The 18145-nt window shown below is 35.5% G+C and overlaps 1 protein-coding gene and 1 long non-coding RNA gene across 5 annotated transcripts in view; one reads left to right on the top strand and one right to left on the bottom strand.

Annotated features, from left to right (window-relative positions):
* LARS2 (leucyl-tRNA synthetase 2, mitochondrial) overlaps positions 1-18145 on the top strand; it is an 87101-nt gene that overhangs the window by 33007 nt on the left and 35949 nt on the right. For all 3 annotated transcript variants that reach the window (XR_003073639.3, XM_025147499.3, XM_040696589.2), the window contains exons 8-12: positions 6112-6219; positions 6955-7114; positions 10663-10767; positions 13767-13882; positions 14632-14915. Coding sequence is in view for 2 of the 3 variants with exons in the window: in XM_025147499.3 (XP_025003267.2) it covers positions 6112-6219; positions 6955-7114; positions 10663-10767; positions 13767-13882; positions 14632-14915 (773 nt within the window). In the remaining variant the exon portion in view is untranslated. The remainder of the gene's footprint in view (positions 1-6111; positions 6220-6954; positions 7115-10662; positions 10768-13766; positions 13883-14631; positions 14916-18145) is intronic.
* Positions 1479-10779, bottom strand: LOC121110050. Of its 2 annotated transcripts, none has more exons than XR_005857962.1 (2): positions 10644-10779; positions 1479-8586 (listed from the first exon to the last, which is right to left on the bottom strand). It is a non-coding gene; the product is annotated as an uncharacterized LOC121110050 (long non-coding RNA). The 2 variants fall into 2 exon arrangements; XR_005857963.1 differs by lacking the exon at positions 10644-10779 and adding an exon at positions 10007-10376.

Genomic DNA, 18145 nt, shown 5'->3' with positions numbered 1-18145 from the left:
CAAAGTAATTGTGACCCATTTTTTAAAGAGCCAAGTAGATATAAAAAGGTCTAGCAGCTTGTATGGCTTTTCAAAGGACATTTTAATTGTCATTTTTCTTTTGACAGACTCCTTTGATAAAATCATTATGCCTTAACTGATGGCATTATTATTCAAATGGTTGTCTGTGCATTTAAGATGTTTTAAGCTAAAACATTTAGTTGCTATGGTTACCCAGCTGAATCTGTAGGCAAGTTCATTGGAGAAATCGATCTGGAAATGTTAGTGTGTTCCCTGCGTACCTGTGAATTGCTATTACTGTGGTGGTGATGTTTTAAAGCACAGTCAGCCTAGTCTGCAAATCAGAACATGTAAGGTCAGTGTTTGCACCTGTTCTTCCAAAATTAATTGCATACAATGCATATTTTTATCTTACTGGAATTTCTGGATTTTTCAAAAACAATAAAAATTGAATTATTTGTTTTTAGTATTTTTTAGTATCTGTAGTTGTTTGAATCAAACAGGAGCAACTTTGGGACTTCAGGTTTTGCCTTAAATCTTCTCCCATTTTGCACAGCGTTAAACTAGTTTAAATACTGGGAAAATTGACAAGGCCTACAAATTTCTGCCCAAATTCTGATAGTTGCCATACAGCAGTCTTTTCTTAATTACTCAATTAGTGCAGGCATTTAGAGGTTAATCCTTCTCACCTTCTGTAAGGGTAGAACACCAGAAGATGTATTAGTTCTTCTCCAGCTTTTTTTCTGGGGTACCACTTCCTCTGACAGCCTCTTTGGTCTGAATATGATTTGAATCTTACATAAGTCTTTTACTTGATTTTTCTGTTTTTTTTTTTTTCTGTTATTAAAATGGTTACTTTTTTACCCTGTAATGAAACTGAAGTATGTTAAGAATATTGACAGTGCTTTGCATTTCACAGTGAGAGGTAATGCCTCATCATGATGAGAGCAGAAATGCTGGCTCCTTAGTTCTTCCTGCTCTATGTGTGATTCTTCACTTCCTGTACTTGGAGCCTAGCTCACAGTTTTCTTCTTCTAGCAGAATGGGCTTGATAAAACTCGCTTTGAAATTCTTCCTCTTGAGTCATGCTGGGAGCTCTCTCTTGGCCAGGGACCAAGAGCTCCATCTCCATGGCTTTCTTAGCACTTCACTAATAAAGAAATGACACCTGTTTTGTCTGCTTGGCAAGACAGGAAAGTATTCTATGGATTTCCGGGCCAGGCTGGACTTTCTCTCTAGTACAAATGCAGCATATCATGTAGTGCTACAGTAATATGAAATTAATTTCTCTTTGGTATGAGATTAATGCAAACAGTAAGAGCTAAGTACTACTAAAAATGATAGCAGTTCTTTTGAAGAGCTTTTGTGTTTACAGAATCAATTACTCTTTTTTTTTTCTCTCCCAGAGATACGCTTTGCTGAGCTAGGAAGAGAATGTTTTCACTTTGGCATTGCTACAGTGAGGCTGAGAAGAACTGTAGAAGAGAACACTGGCTTTATTTTTGGCATTTGAGATGTCAGTTATTTGCTTCAGTTACATGTAGTCAAACCAGAGATGTTTGTTGACCACGAATTGTCTGAACTGTCAGCAGTTTTTCCCATGCAGAAGGAAGAACTGGAATCATACATAGTATCTGTGTTATTACTCCTTTATATATGTTTTCAGTATACTTCACACCTGGGAAATAAGAGTTGAGAGTGACCTATGACATTACAGACGGTAACTACTGAAGGTAAAAAGAAAATAACCAACTGAAAAAACCCACCCCAGACAACAAAACAAGCAGAACGAGATCTAAAACTACCAACAGAAGCTGTACCACATAATCACAATTGGAACTGTGCAATAGGATGCAAAATAAAGTAGTGGGCAGCTTAAATGTAGCTTCCTGTACTTTAGTTAGTATGTTGCATTTTATTAAATGATTCTGTGTAATGTGTAGTTTATATTTGGATACTCCTTTGAGAGCTTGGTCAAATGAAGTGAATAATTTTGTTTTAATCCCAACAGATCTTTAGGTTTTTTTACTCTTCCTTAGAAAAATGCTTCTGCTTTTAATTTTAACTTTTTTAGTAAAAGGCAGTTTTGTTTTCCTATTTAATTGAATGCTTCTGAAATTAAACCTTCTATGACATTTTTGTTTTAGTCTCCATTTAAGAAGCTTCACTGACGAAGCAAATTTGTGAAACTTCATTAGAGTGAATACACCGAATGTATAGTAAATTTTTAGCTTTATAACTTTCTATCTACTGTTTCATTTTATTGCATTTATTATCACAGAGAAGCTGAAATACTCTTACTCAGTATTTAATTAATGGAAGGCATTGCTTGTATTAAAATTTTTATTGCCCAAAGTCAGAAAGTGAATCTTCTAGGTGCTGATCAGAATTCACCCTTTTTGAACTACAATCAGGGGAACTTTAGGAAGTGAGACTCTTGGGGAATTATAAAACATTTCTATTGTTTAGTTTTAATGTGTTCTCTCTTCTGCCTGAAGATTACTAAGCAACTAAAAGTTGTTTCTCAGTAAATCTTCAACACCCCAAACAGTGGGGTATGTGAAATTGGTTATCTGCATGCAGGATGCCTTATTTCTTGTTTTAGACTTGGTCACCGTTATCCATGATGAATTCACAGCAAGCTTCTCTTGATTTTATGACTCTATGATCATCTGTACTGGTTGACTGTCATCTTTTAGCTACACCAGAATTTTCTAGTTGCTTTGAAAGGGTTAAATAGTTCTGTGAAGCATTAGTTTATCTTCAGCTTCTCCATTACCTAAGTCAATCTTTCCTGAAGATGTAGGAGCCTTAAAGGGCATTCTTAGCCCTGAATGTAGCTTTGATTTCTCTCACTTTTTTTTTTCCTGAGTCTGTCTATCTTCAGATCTATAAGACTTCCAGAATGTATTTATGCTTGTGGTGGTTTCACTCTGATGGCCATCTAAACTCTGCCGTACCTCTCTCTCACTTCCCCTCCTCAAAGGAAGATAGGGGTTTGGGGGAAGGGGGGAGGAAAAGTGATGGGGGGGAAAAAAAAGGCTCCAGGCTGAGATAATATTTTTAAAGAAAAAAGAGGGGGGAAAAAAAAAGTAAAAGCCATCTGAAATTGAAGAGTGAAAAAACTATCCTATTACTTCCCATCAGCAAACAGTGTTGAGCCACGTCTTGGTAAGCAGGGCATCAATACATGTAGCGGTTGTTCAGGAGGACAACATCATCTTCAGACTCCTGTTGTTTGTCTTTTCTGTGCTACTGAGTTAACAGATCTTGTAGCTCAGGCTCTTGGGCTATATTACATGTCTTCAGGAATCAGAACTTTTGTCTAAGGAATCATAGCAGTGATTGCAAAATAATAATTGGCAGCAAGATTTATCAAACTATCTTAATTCAGAAGATGTTTATACCAAATACATCACTGACCTTTAAAGTAGAATGTGGAAACAAGATTCATGGAGACGATATTTAACATTTCTAAAGATAGTTTATACTATTCAGAAGTTACGTGCTAGCTTAGATTGGCTTCAGTTTAAGGAGTTTCGCATACCCAAGCATTCTATGTATATATTGATATTCTGGCAGAGCGTAATGCAACTGAAGATGAAAAGTTGTCACTTTTCCTTTAAAAAGTTTTTAAAAACCTCATTTGCTCAGAATGAATTTTTGCAGGTGAATGTAAAAGTGCATTAATATGTGCAAGAATTAGTGTGCTTTCCTACTTCCCTGTTAGTGTGGATCCTAGGTTAATTTACCATCCAGTAACAGTTACTGTAATGATGTATGTGTACATTCAGTATAGTTTTTTGCCTTTGTAACACTACAAAAAGTGATTGTTCTGCATGTTGTTGATTTTCTACTTTATTTTGCCATTCATAGCCTTGACAAGAAGCCAAAGCAGTGTGTTGAGTACAAAGAACAGACAATCATAATGCCAGGTTGATTTTTTTCTCCCTTTTGGTCACACTATAATATTATTCATATACACATTAAGGTGTGAAAGGTTATTGTTTCCAAACTGCCAGGTTGTGTTACAACATGGAGTAAGCTTTGTTATCTTCATTCAGGTGAAGCAAAGTTGGCTCTTTTGGCTCCTAAATATTGTGCTTAACTGCATGAAGCATTATGAAGAGAATAATTGGGCTCAGGCAAACTGTAGTCTATAGCTCCTAATCAAACTTGCTAAATAGAGTTAAAATGGTTAACACACTGGTATTAAGGATCTTGATGTAATAATCCTACAGTGAAAAATCTAAGCAGTTTTTCTGGCAAACAATTATAGACCATACAGCTTCAGTAGAGCACATGCATACTTCAGTGTTTCTGCCAGCAAAAATGGAATGTAGATTAGGAAGGATATCCAAGTAGAGATTTCATAAAAATCTGCTTAATGTGTCCAACCAGTTCTGTGTATTGGCCCAATTTCATACTTCTGAGTTGCATAAAATTCTTCCGAAGAATGTCTCCAAGTATAGTATATGTAACCAGATATTTCTTATTGTTTGGTAGATATATTTATACATGGATTATTTGCAGCAAATAAATCTCAGTTGTCTCTGGGACCTTGAAATTAATGAGAATAAGGAGATCTGGGCAATCTCTGTGATTCAGTATACTTGCAATTGTGAACTAAAGCTCATTGAGGTTACAGTACGATTAAAAACGTTCCAAAACTTTACCATACTTTTACTTACAAACCACCAGAGAAGGAATTTGATTCTTAAGGATGTAGAAAGCTATATTAATCCCAAATGATGATGTAATAGTATGATCTATGAAGCATATGTCTTTTATTTTACCTTAAGTGACGGGTATCCAACTGAGAGTATTAACTAGAATGTAATCCTTTTAACATCTTTTATGCATCTCATTTTACTAATATGAATTTTATATTCACTAATTATCCTCCTTCCAACAACTTAATTTGAGCAGCATGTAGTATGTAGTGTCCATCTTTGTGAGTTGCTAGCAGTCAATGAGATAATGAAGAGCGTGTATGTTTGATGTTGGAGTCACAGCTAATGGAAAAATTCCTCAACATGTTGCCTTATTCTGAGATTTTAACTGTAATTGTTCAGCATATCTACCATCTGTCCTAGTGACTCATGCCTCTGGCTGTACTTCTGCCAAAGTAAAGATTTTGGACATTTATGGAGTATTCGTAACAAAAATTTCAAGTGTTTTCAAGTGAAAATTGAGATGAACTTTAAGTTATCCAACCCTTTATACCTCTTTAATTTTCTATATGTTTCTTTTCCTAAAAACATACTGGTTCAAAGTGTTTAGGCAAATACTAGTTAGGGTAGTCCATCATGCTTCCATACCATATATAAGAAAGCACGTGAATGTATGGATCTGTCTCTGGCTGAGTACAAATGGTCACAGACATTACAGGTCTGGCTTTGGGACATTCTAGATAGCATAGGAGCCAACTTCATTTTTTTATCTCTGCTCTTTACTTCAAAGCTGTTCTATTATTTTGAATGTAATGTAAATCTTTATTATTATGGTTTGGTTTCTTATTTGTACAACATCACATCATCCTGAAGATCCCCCTCAGTTTTAGAGCCTATTGTGCTTGATTAAAGATCAGTAAGAAATATTTAAAAGTAAATAGGCAGCTGGAAAATGTCTTGCCATTTTAAGTCAGAGCTTGAAAATTTTAGGACATATAAATGTCTTATGTTTGACTGCCATCTCCAAACTGTTGTTTTGAGCAACTAATCCATTTGTAGCCATCATACCTGCAAGCACGTATCTTATTTATCTGTAGTTGTGTTCAGCTAATTAGATTGCTCGCAGTTCTTACAATTTACACCCACTAGGAATATTTTCTGTTTATTTTCACTCATGGGTTCTGTGTTTGAGGTTCAGTCTGTTCAGAATTATGTCCTCTTTTAGTAACAATAGGATATCTGTTGGACTCATTGTACCTCTGACATGTGCCCTGTTAGATTTTCTCTTAAGACATTAATTTGAGTCAGTATAAAAATATCTCTTCCTGTCTTTTACCAGCACCTAATTGGTTTTCTATTAGTGTAATTAAACCCATAGTCTTAATTTGCATGCTTATAAAAGCTGAATATCATTTTTTTTTTTCTCTTATTGCATCAGGCTATGTTTGATGCTTTGTCTGACCTCCCAGAATGGTATGGTATAAAAGAAATGCAAGCAAATTGGATAGGTGACTGTGTTGGATGCTCCCTTGACTTCTTGCTGAAGGTGAGTCAAATTTCAGTGCTGCTGTTTTGGCTATGTTGCAGACAACCCCTGAAGTGCATGATGGGATGGATTTTCAGATCTAAAAAGCCTGAAAATCTCCTTCAGAGAAAAATTTCCTTCTGAGACCACCATACAGTCCACAGTTAATTCACATGGAACGTATGAATGTAGTAATTCTTAAGCAGCCCTCTGGGTTTATTACTCATATTCTATGTCCAGGTGCTTTAATGTAGTGCCACCTTTTCCAGCATATATAAATCTCTTCCTCTACAAGTTGCAACGTGGACTTCATCAAAGAAGTGTGGTTGAAAGCCTTGAAGCTGAGAAAATCTGGAATTCTCTTTAAATTTCAGAAGCAGCATCTCATTTACGTTTGGTTGGCTATTGCCATTTGTCAGAAACAGGGCATGTATGTTAAAAGTGAATAGAAGGACTTAACCAGGGATTGAATCTGGCTCAATAGTACAATGAAATATTACATACGATTTTACTATATTTATTGTACTTACATTTAAATATAAAGCAACATTCTCAGTGTCTTAGAAGTAAATTTTGTCAGAACTTGATTCTGGAAACTCCATATTAGTAGGAATGTGTCTGGCTTTGGTATTTAGAATTGCATATTTCTACAAGGCATTGTAAATTTGTTAATTGCAGAAGTAGGAAGGGAAATTTAAAACCACTGTACTTCTAATGGAGAAGAAAACATCTGTGACACTTTTGGTTCTTTTTCAGGTTAATGGTGAAGTAACAGGAGAGAAGTTGGCTGCTTACACCTACACTCCTGAAGCCATTTATGGAGCTTCCCATTTATATATCTTACCAAGTCATAGACTGCTGCATGGAAATAGCAGTCTGAAGGAAGTCTTTCAGAGGGAGTTCATCCCAGGGAAAGGTGATGTTTTTCTCATTCTGCACTTTGTTACAAAAGATCATCAGTCTTAGAGAATGATCTTCAGAAAATGTGAGTCCAGCTGAGCATAAACTGTTCCTGTTGAGAGGGAACATTTCCTTTTGATCTTTGGTATGTGTCAGATAGTATCACAAAAGCCTGTCTTGACTTCAGGAATGGTAACAGTAGCTATGTTTGAATTCTTACTCTTTATAATGTCTGTAAAACTTCACAGTTTAAAAGTAATGGAACAGATTCTTGTTTCTTCGTATAATAGAAGTCAAAATCTGACTATGTGAGCACATTGCAAATCTCACTGCTATATGGTAATTTGTCATTAGCACAGGATGGAGCCGGCTCTTGCACAATCAATGATTTCTTTCCTGCGTAGGGAATACATAGAGGACTTCAGATGGTTAGTGCATAGTGAAGTGGATCACTGATATATGTACAGCACAGTATTACTTGCTATATAAAATCCACATTTTTTACAAGATTCCAATTAAGTAAATTCAGAGTAGCCCTATAGTAGGTTCCTGGCATACGAATACAATCAAGTGGTAATCCTTCTCATTAATTAGTACTAATTAGTTTCCTGTATGTGGTAATTCTTTTCATTAATTAGTGTTAATTGGCTTCCTTTATGTTCCTACCACGTACTCTGTACTCAGCATCCTTGACCTACTATTTTTTATCATTTGGAAAACCTGAAAGTTACAAGAGTTAATATAAAGAACACTAAATATGTTTTGTTTCCACTTCAAGCTATGGCTAAAAATGTGGCTTCGTTGTCTGTGTGACATCCATTGTCAATTGCAAGCGAAATAGGAATACTGTGGAAAATTATTGGAGTTGCAAAAACCTGCTTTATTTTTGAATGTTTTGTTTCTGTAATCTTAATAAATTTTGCATGGTAGCAGAAAAAATACTGTTTCAGAGCTGAGCAAAGCTTGGAGAATGTTTATTACGGAAGAAAATAACAAATTTTGGTTCATTTAGTTCAGAAAAATCAAAGCTCTCCTCAGAAATGCACATTCATGTACGTTCCTATATCTTTGATACATCTTTTGCTGTAAGTGCAAAGCTTGTTTTTTAGTAAGGCCAACTGCATATTTTTATATTAATTTTGCATGGAAATAGAAATACTTGAAAGGCATTTTTTGGTTTCTCTTAACATCGAACTTCGCCTTTTGGCTGAGCAATGTTGAATAACTTTCATCCAGAATAACAGCCATGGGACACCAAAAAAGTGGCTTTGAAGTGGAAACAGTTCCAGAGTCATTACTATTGTTGTGTACTTCTCCTACTTGTAGAGGTACTTACATGCATTCTTCATTTGAAGTTGGCTGATACTTTGTACAGTTCCTTGAGCATTTCAAAGGCATAGAACATTTTCCAAAGAAGAGAACATGAGAGAGAAGAATTCCTACATGGATTTTCAGGTTTGCATTTCAGCCGTACTGCTTATGAAGGGTCTACAATGACATTTAGACATGAAGTCAAAAGAAATGCAGGCTTTGGATAGACCATATTTTCATCATTAACTAGATTAAAAATAATCATCAATAATAAAGAAAAAAATTTATTGTTTTCTTTTCAGCTGAGATAATCTTGCTTTCTTTCCCTTTTGTTGCTCTGTTGCCCTTTCTTGACTGTATGTTCTCATTTAAATACATAGAATATGTTTTCTAGGTGAGGGGAAAAAGAAGGATGTAGTATGCCAAAGTAACTTAAGGTTCTTATAGTTGTGCTCTTGGAGGATAGCTTTGTATTTTATCAGAGCTATTCTTCTCTATTACATCAAGACAATTATTTAAATAGAAGTGAGCAACCAGTTTTCAGAATCTCATTTTTTTTAGCCAAGAAAAATATATATTAACCTAGAGTATTGTAAGTCTCCTAGTTTTACCAGTGTGAGGAGTCTGAAATAAAGACGTGACCCTTATATTGTTCATTAGCTTGCTATAGTACCAGACATGCATTCTTTTACATTTGTAACTGTAGTTTCATTTCTTTACTGCTATTGCAATAAAGATGAGAGCCGGTGAGTAGAAGAAAGTCTTCGTAAACTGGAGAATTATTATTTTGGGTTCCAATATAAAATCAAAATTATTGCTGTGTGGGAGAGAGAAGTTATTTTTAAAGCAGACTGCCCTACCCACTCTGCTTCCTGCTCGTGATGCTTTTTGCTTAGTTGCTTTTAAAAAGAGAAAGTACTTCTTGGGTATGTTTTTATAAACAGAGGTGGAAAGCGAAGTGCAATGGTTTGAACATAAGAAATTTTCTCTAGAACATGGATATCTTAGAGACCTGAAAAATTAAAAAATAGTAGTCAAGTAACCAAGTATTTTGTGTTAAAAAGACAATTGAGATATAGTAAGCCTATTCTGTAAAGCACTGTTATTTTATTTCAAGCAGACTTTGTGCATAGCAGTACAAGCCTCCGACTTTCTTTGGTTTTCCACAAAGATACGTGAGAGAAAACTCCATAGTGGTCTGTATTTTTGTTACCGCATTGAGTCAGATCCCTGAAGCAGCAATTTTGTACCTCATTCCTGCAAAGTAAGAATTAATTTCATCTATTGTATGCAAGTCTATAAAATTAGACCTTAGAGGTGAGGCCTTTTATACTGTCACCGACCACTGAAGGTCCTGAGACCCTGTTTACCAGTGGCAGGCATATTAGCACAGAGCCTCTGGCTTTCTTTATTGTTGCATAGCATGGTGTGCAATTGTTAACACAAGGTTGAGTTTAAAAAGCATTAGCTCTTTACATATTAGTTTGGGAGCTGCTTTAAGCTGTAAAGACACTACAATTTTAGAAATATGTCCGAATTGAGATCTCGGTTTTGAGTCCTCCCAGTTTAGAGTATTCAGATTAGATTTTCTTCTTACCGGGCCAGTGAAGTAACAGTGTCAGTTTAGTTTATCACTGTTCTCACCCCTCATTCTCTCTTTCTTCGTCTCCCCGTTCCCTGTAGACATTTGATTCCAAGATGTTGGTATAAGTAGATGTTTAATATCAGCGTGAATATTCTGTTCTGAAATCAATTAGTTATTTAGATTTTCTTCTCACATTGGTCACCGCTGTGTAGAAGAGTAAGTCATAAGCCTATCTATGCTCCCCATCTGTTTCATCTGAATAACTGAATGTTTTTGCTGAATTTTGAAGTAATGCTCCTGACTCTGCAATTCACAAGTTTGTAAGAATTTACTCTACTACTTTGAAGCAAGCCTGCATTTAGTCAAGGACTTTATTATTATTATTATTATTATTATTATTATTATTATTATAAATTGCAGTCCAAATCTCACTTAGCTTCTTATTCAGATTCAGATATTTGGTATGTTTTCTAGTCATGAAAATGTATCAGTTAGTGAAGATTTTAAGACCTGTGAACTTTTTAGAAATGCAGTTAGATTTTTCATTTTCTTATTTTAAAAATTCATGATATAAATTTCTTGTATAACATAAGCTGAGTTTTAATAGTAAGTAATGTTCTTAGCATATCGTCTGCCATATGTTACTTACCATGATCATTTGTTTTCAGACTCACTCACGTCTGTGACGGCTGTGAACTTGCTTACCAATCAAGAGATCCCTGTAGTAATCTCAGGAAAAACAAGTTTTGAGAACTATCTTGATACAAAAATAGGTATGCAACAATTATTGTGTAACTGGAATACAATAGCTTTCAGCTTCTGTGTTGGAGCACCAAATGCTTCTGTGATAAACCTTTCAACAAAGTAATTCTCTTATGGACTTCGGAACTCTGTTCTTCATTACTGTTCTTCATTAATGAATAAGGATGGGAAAAGTAACTATGTAGAATCTGTCTGGGAGAGTGAGATACAAGATGATATATTTTAAAGAAATATCATAAAATTAGTTCATTTAATGAGCTAAATGTAAGGGTCTGTATATCTTTAGAGGGCTGATTATATATAGGACATCTGTGTTTGATTCTCACCGTTCTTAATCAAAACAGAACTGTACTATTGTTTGATATAAATACTTTTCAAACAACCCAGATTATTTGCTTTAAAAAATTGTCATACATTTATGTAAATTATATGTATATTTAAAGGGAAATGTTTCAAAGATTTCACCCAGTAAACATACAAAACTTCCAGGTGTGACTTGTATTTGATAATATTTGTGTTGAGATCAGAAGAATAGTTCAGAATAGGTTAGAATTCTGTTCAGGTAGTCCTGGACAGTTACCTTTCTCTAAAGGAGCTATTCCCATAACTTTAGACCCCCTAATTTAAGATTGAGGTTCCTTCCGTAAGCAGAGAAAGAAGGGCATTGGTAGAGGATAATCTGAATTTACTGAAATGGACTTCTCAGGGTTGTCCTACGAAGCAGCCAATTTTACTCCTTTCCTGCACAGGGAGCCTAATACTTTGATCTAGACAGGTAAGTACTTATGATTAGATGATGTGACAACAGTTCTAAGTAAAAAATCTGAGATTGCACTAAGTTTTACTAATTACGTCCATTTTAATCTGCAGGGTTAATCAATAGTAGACACCAAGCTTTTTGCTGTATGTTGGGTTTTTGCTATGATTTCATCTCAGCTGAAATAAACAAGCAATGTTCTGTGCCTGTACTAATAGGATATACTTCTTTATCACTTTGCCCCCCCTCATTACACTACCTTCCAAATTCCTTGACTCTCCTTTGTTGCCTCCCTGTGGTTGTTACTTCTGCCTTGGTTCTGCTACTTCTATTTCCTTTACACTACTGCCAGTGTTGGCTTCTGTGGCACAACAGCTGAACCAGCTGACTGTGGAGAACCACTTAGGTGTCTGTGCCATGCCAGTAAGTGTTGCTTTTACTGGGAGCATTGTGCGAAAGTATCTTGGATGACCCTCACAAGGCCGATGGAAATCATCCACTTGGGCTGTATATCTTCCTTACAGTATGTCCACATCTTTCACTCTAGGAGTCAATCTGTTTTTGAAAACTAGAACCCTCCCTTGTGTATGAGAAGCCAAACAATTGAGATACCTAATCTTATTTTTCATTAAAGGCTTCCAGCTTGTTCACAGGCATGTACTTTGGCCTTATGTCTGTTGGAAACGGCCCAAATCTTTGCAGGAAGTGCTGGATGCCAGCTATTGAGCTTTGTGAAAGTACATTAATAGCATCATCATTTCAGCAGAAGGACCACCAAAAAGTGGGATATCCTTTTTTTCCGCTTGTAGGGCATATTGTGATGCCAGCTGTTGTAGGCTGCAGGGCTCTTTGACAGATTAGGATACATAGATTATGCTGTAACAGAGCCTTTAAATTGCTAGAGCTTATTTGTGCGGAAAAGATTAAGTAGTGATTTTGTCTTTTTGTTAGTTAGGGAGTTACATGCCATAGGGGAGCTTTGCTTGATTTTTCTTGAGTTTTCTGCTTCCAAATTGGTGTTAACAGAGTTTATATGTTTCTAAATTTACCATAGCAAACATTTCACTGCCTAAAGAAAGATGCTTGATAAACTGGTTTTGGAACAAGTAGTTTGTATGTTAATAATTCTAATGTGTTTAGCAATATCTGGAGAGTTATTACAGTTTTCACCAACCTGATGTTTGCACTGGATTGATGGAATAAACTTTTAAAGATGACAATAATTGTGCAAGGGTTGTTCAAAATATTAAGTGAATTATCACCAAAGGGAAAAGAGATTCAGAATAATATATCTCAGTGTGGAAATAGCACACCTGATGCTAACAGATTTATTCTGAAATAGCATTGAAATAATAAAGTTAAGACATTTCTTAACTCACTCTGAAAGACAGTCCTCCAAAGTAGAAAAATATATATATTTTAAAATACCTGCAGCAAAATCAGAGGAGAGATGTCCTCATCAATCAATATGAGTGAGAAATATTTAAAGATAATATATCATTTTGTGATGCTGGTGAATTACTATAATAAAAAGAAGTGAGTTAGGGGAACAAGTATGCAAGATGTGTGGCCAACCTGAATAATGAGCTGTGAAAAGAGATTAAATATCAGTGCTTTAAATACAGTGACTTCTAGGACTTCATTTGACGATAGGAAGTGCTCTCACTAGCTATATTCTGAATAGAAATGTGGTGTTATTCAAATTGTTCTATTGAGACTATAGACAAACCATGTGTTTCTTAATGGGTTCAAAGATAATAACATTAGAGACAATTCAGTTCTGGTAAATTTTAATCCCCTATTACAGAAGAAAGAGATGACATTTACTATTAAAGCAAGAGGAATGTTTAACCTGTTTGTTTAGTGTTTGTCATATTAGCAAATTGAATTCAAGTTTGTGTTATTTAAATACATCCTTGTTATATCTAGTAAATATAACTGTATTTAAAATGTATTATTTGTCTAAATTGTATTGCTTTATTTTTAGGCTTTATCCGAACTATCGAATTTTCAGCCTGCTCAGAGATTGGACATTGATTAACATTTGAATTACTGAGAAAATGTGTCTGTAATGATTACTGCTTGAATTTCACTGCTTAAAGAACAGAAAAACATTTTTACTGTTCTTACATTTTCAAACTCTTGAGCAAACATAAATCATTAAAGGGAGAGTTTCATAGAGATAAAATGCTTTATCCTCAAACTGATGATTGATATCCCTGTTAGTCAATTCCAGATATTTTTTTTCCCTAGGAATTCCTTGTACTAGTGCAGAAGATGCTGCAGTAGCAAAGAATTTGAACATTTCTTTCACTGAAGTCATTGAAAAACTGCCAAATGGTTTGGAGAAAGTCATTAATTCTGGGGAGGTGAGTATACAAGTTTGGAGTTCTTCCCAACTTACATTATCAGTGTAAACGGTTCTCTTGAATGTGCCAAGTATTGCATGTTTAAAGAGGCTTCTATTTTTTTTAAGGCTCGAGGTAGATGTATGCTATCAAATTTCTAAGAAGAACTTAGTCATGGAATCATACAATCACAGAATAGTTAGAATTTGAAGGGACCTTAAAGACCATCCAGTTCCAACCCTCCTGCCATGGGCAGGTGTGCCATACAGTAGACCAAGTTGGAAAGATGCATTTGGTAGAATGTGAACTTTGTGTCTACAGTTTGATAAAAGGTAGGGTCTAAATGCTTAGGATGCGTTTGAAAGCAAGAAATACAGTAACCCAAAATGAATGCGGAAAAATGGTTTACCACTCACATTTCCTAAGACCTTGAGTTGGTGAACCTTTCAAGTTTCAACATAAAGCAGTTGATTAAAATATTAGCAGTAAATATAATTATCTGCCAATAAAGGCTGAAGGGGTCTTTCTTGGCACTGTTCTATTCAGACTGTCAAGAACATTACCATTAGAGCAAGAGACTTTAAATAGGGTAGCTGGTATGTGAATAGTCTCTTGGGTAGGAGGATAGTAAGAAATTGGAAGGGGAGCATTCATGTGAGGCTCAAACTTTATTTTTCTGAAATTATTTTGTGACATTCTGTCTACTGCATTTTCACTGATAGAGTGTATGATTTTTTTCCCATGTTCTTCTGTTTCTTTTTTCTAATCAGTTCACAGGCATGACTCGACAAGATGCTTTAAAAGCTCTTACCCAGCAGGCCAAAAATAAAGGAATAGGTGGAGACCTGATGAGTGACAAATTAAGGGACTGGTTAATATCTCGACAGCGGTACTGGGGAACACCTATTCCTGTTATCCACTGCCGAACATGTGGCACTGTTCCGGTGCCTTATGAAGACTTACCTGTGGTGCTGCCCAATGTAACCACTTTTACAGGGAAGGGAGCCTCACCTTTAGAAACTGTTCCAGAATGGGTGAACTGTGCTTGTCCAAGGTGAGAGAATGCTGCACGTACTGCAGACTGGGTGAGATCACTTTGTACTTGCATGTTTTATGTGCTCTTTGTGTAAGTGTTGACATCTTAGCACTCTGACACAGAATACCATTCCAGAAGGATATTTTATCTGACCCAGTGTTGTTGTTTTTTCTTCTTACATACTCTGTAAAATTCTGTATTTGCAACAGACACTCACTGGTACTGCTTTATAAACAAGCTGAAGCAAACTTTGCTCTTCTTATTTGGAAGAAAGAAAACAGGGAAAACAATTATTTTGTCTGTGCCCTCCGTTTCTTAACAGTATTTCTCACTTCATTTACTGCAAGAATTTCCATTATCTTTTACCAGCAGAGCTTGTATACAGCTTGTGGTTTTTACTTATTTTCTTTTGGTGAGGAAACTAACATCATATTCATTTTCTTAATGATAATATACCTTATCAGCTATATAATTCTTTACCACAGAGGATCACATTCACTGTACATTACAGATGACAGCGTGTAATTGAGATTGAAGGGGGTACAAAGTGCGTGCATCTTGACTATGTTGTAATACTAATTTGTAATAGCCCAACTGTTAAGGAAATGAAACAGGTCAAATTAAGTGGCAAGAAATATGTCATGAAAATCAGATGACTGATCTTGAGGACTGCTTAAATTCTGTCTCCTCTGAGATGTGTCTATATGTTCTGCAGAAGGAACTTTTAGAACCTGAGTTATCCCAGAGAAGTTTATCATCAGCGATGTAATGCAATGTTACTGCTAACAGACTGACCAAATGGAAAATATGTTGTCAGTCCGCCAGGCAAGAGGACCAGACATAAATGGCCGTAGGGCTCTCACTGATAATGCATCATTCCACAGCATCTCACTTTAACATTTGTAGGGTAGAATGTTGATGTAGTTTTCACTTCTAACTATGTAGCTTAGGCAAAGCAGTTATATGGTTCTCTGGAAACGTGTATTTTGACCTTTGTTGTTAATGTGTATTTTAAGTCAAACATGCATTTATTTTCATGTTTCTGCACAGAATATTCCTTCTCAGATACGCCTCTTTACATTTCATATAGTAACCTACTTTGAAGTGTGACTCTTGCAGGGAAGCCTTACTAAATAAGATCGTCAGGTTTAGTCAAGTCCCCAGGAACGCACAGATCTAAAATCCCTAATTTTATCTAAATATTTTTCCTGATGTAATTAAAAGCTACTGTCTACACTCCTGGCTTCTTTCTGTGCTTAATTCAGGTATTATTTTATTGTTAACTTTGCAACAATGTCGTTTTGATGTTTAGCAAATCTTTGTTTCTGTATAATTATTGTGGCCACCCTACCTTCAGGTAGGTAATCAAGGGCATTTGTTTAGTGGGAAATCATGATGTAGAGGATCAGTTTCTCAGCTTAGAATGCAGTGGTTTACTGAAATTAACTTTTTTTTAATTCTGACTTTTATTTGGCTTTGTATTTTTACATAACTGACAGCTGTCTTTAGTATCAATCATCCATGTGTGTCTGCTACGGTTTCAGATCCTTTGATCTATTGCCTTTGTGTGCACGGTCTTCCATACCTCCTGTTTTCCCTTGCTCTGAGATGTTATGTCATCCCTTTCTTTAGTCCTTCTCTCCAGTAATAAGATCTTTTCTCATTAATTGCATTTAATATCTCAAATTAATAAGGAAAGTGAGATGGAAAGATATGAGTCTGTGAGTACTCACGTTTGAGTTACAGTAATGTAAGCAATCACGAATGGAAAGAGATGTCTAAGTTATTCATTGCTATACAAGTTCAGGTAATTGTGTTAGTTGTCTGAAGATCATCTAATCAGATTACAGTATTGTGCCTGTTGTGTAAATTCTGAAAGATGCCCATGCTCCTTCAGTGTTGATGAGACATGTCCATTTATAGTACGAGCAACAGCAGAGACAGCAGAGGCATGAGGCAGATACAATTGTGATTCGATTACTATAAAGTATTCTTGATTTTTGACTGACAAGCCCTGCTGTTTCCAGTTTTATGTTGAAGAAGTCCCTGCTCATATGTACAATTTAATAAAAGGGCTATTCTGTATTAAAAAGTAAAATTATTTCGCTGCGTTATTCCTGTTGAAAGAAAATCGTACTGATAGAGATGGATGTGAGGCAGAGAAAGAGAGAAGGGAAATACTGAAGGGTGGTAGTCTCATCAACTTGCCCTGACAAGCAAAGCTCAAGTATCAGGCAGAAAGGCAGATAGGAGTTGCTGCAAAAACAGAAAGCTTGATGGTTTTGACTAAAGATGCGGCTGGAAAAATGAAATAGAAACAGCTCATCTATTATGCATATCCATTCCATGTATATGCACATTTAAATTTACATGCATTTATAAGTTGTATACCTTTGTTTCATACAGCCAGCGGTATTATTATGCGTATTGCATACAAGTTTGCCATAGGCTGCAAAATTTGGTTTTAGAGGAATCTCATTCTTTTAGCATTCAAAGCTGTAAAGAGAAATCATTTGCAACAAATGAAAATTCATTAAAGGTGATGATTGATGATTATCGACTCCTACAAACAAATTATTTGTTTGGGAGAAATTGTAGGAAAATTACCTGAGCTTCTAGAATATCTTTTAGAACTACTTCTCGTTGCTGCCAGTGTAACTCCTTGGGGGAAAAAAACTAGTATATATTATTATTATGAATTTAAATTGTGCTACGCGTTCTAGAAGAGATTTGATGCAGCTCAGTGAAAGTTGAAATTGAATTAAGTTCTTTTATTTTTTTCCTGGAGATTAACAATGGAATCTGAAAAAACCAATTTGTAAAGACAACGAGTGAGGGGTAACCACCTGCTCCTTCTGCTGGTTGTTTTTAAAATGGTTTGTCTGCTGGTGCCTAATGAGTGGGACATGTATTCAGTACCCATTTATTAACTCTATGGCAAAATATTCAAGTCTATGCTATAAGACTTGCTTTTTTTAAATAACATTTCTTAAAAGATTACAGGAATATGTGACTGAGAAGACTTTCATGTGCTGTACAGTCTGACGTTGCTTCATCTTACAGCTGCTCAGCCTTTTGTTTTGCATTTTGTTTTGTTTGGGAGGGAAGGGGAAGGAGAGTGTGCGCCTGTTCCTTACATTGAAGTTTTTGTGAACGTGTCACTCTTCAAACTGTTCAGACTCTTTCAGTTTTAAAATTGAATTTCTTCATGACCATTCCATACGTGTTTATTCTTTTGACGAGGTTGA

Source organism: Gallus gallus, chromosome 2 (assembly GCF_016699485.2).
Source record: "Gallus gallus isolate bGalGal1 chromosome 2, bGalGal1.mat.broiler.GRCg7b, whole genome shotgun sequence".
Taxonomy (NCBI): Eukaryota; Metazoa; Chordata; class Aves; order Galliformes; family Phasianidae; genus Gallus; species Gallus gallus.
The sequence above is the reverse complement of the archived record's forward strand: the minus strand, read 5'-3'. Positions and strand labels throughout refer to the sequence as shown.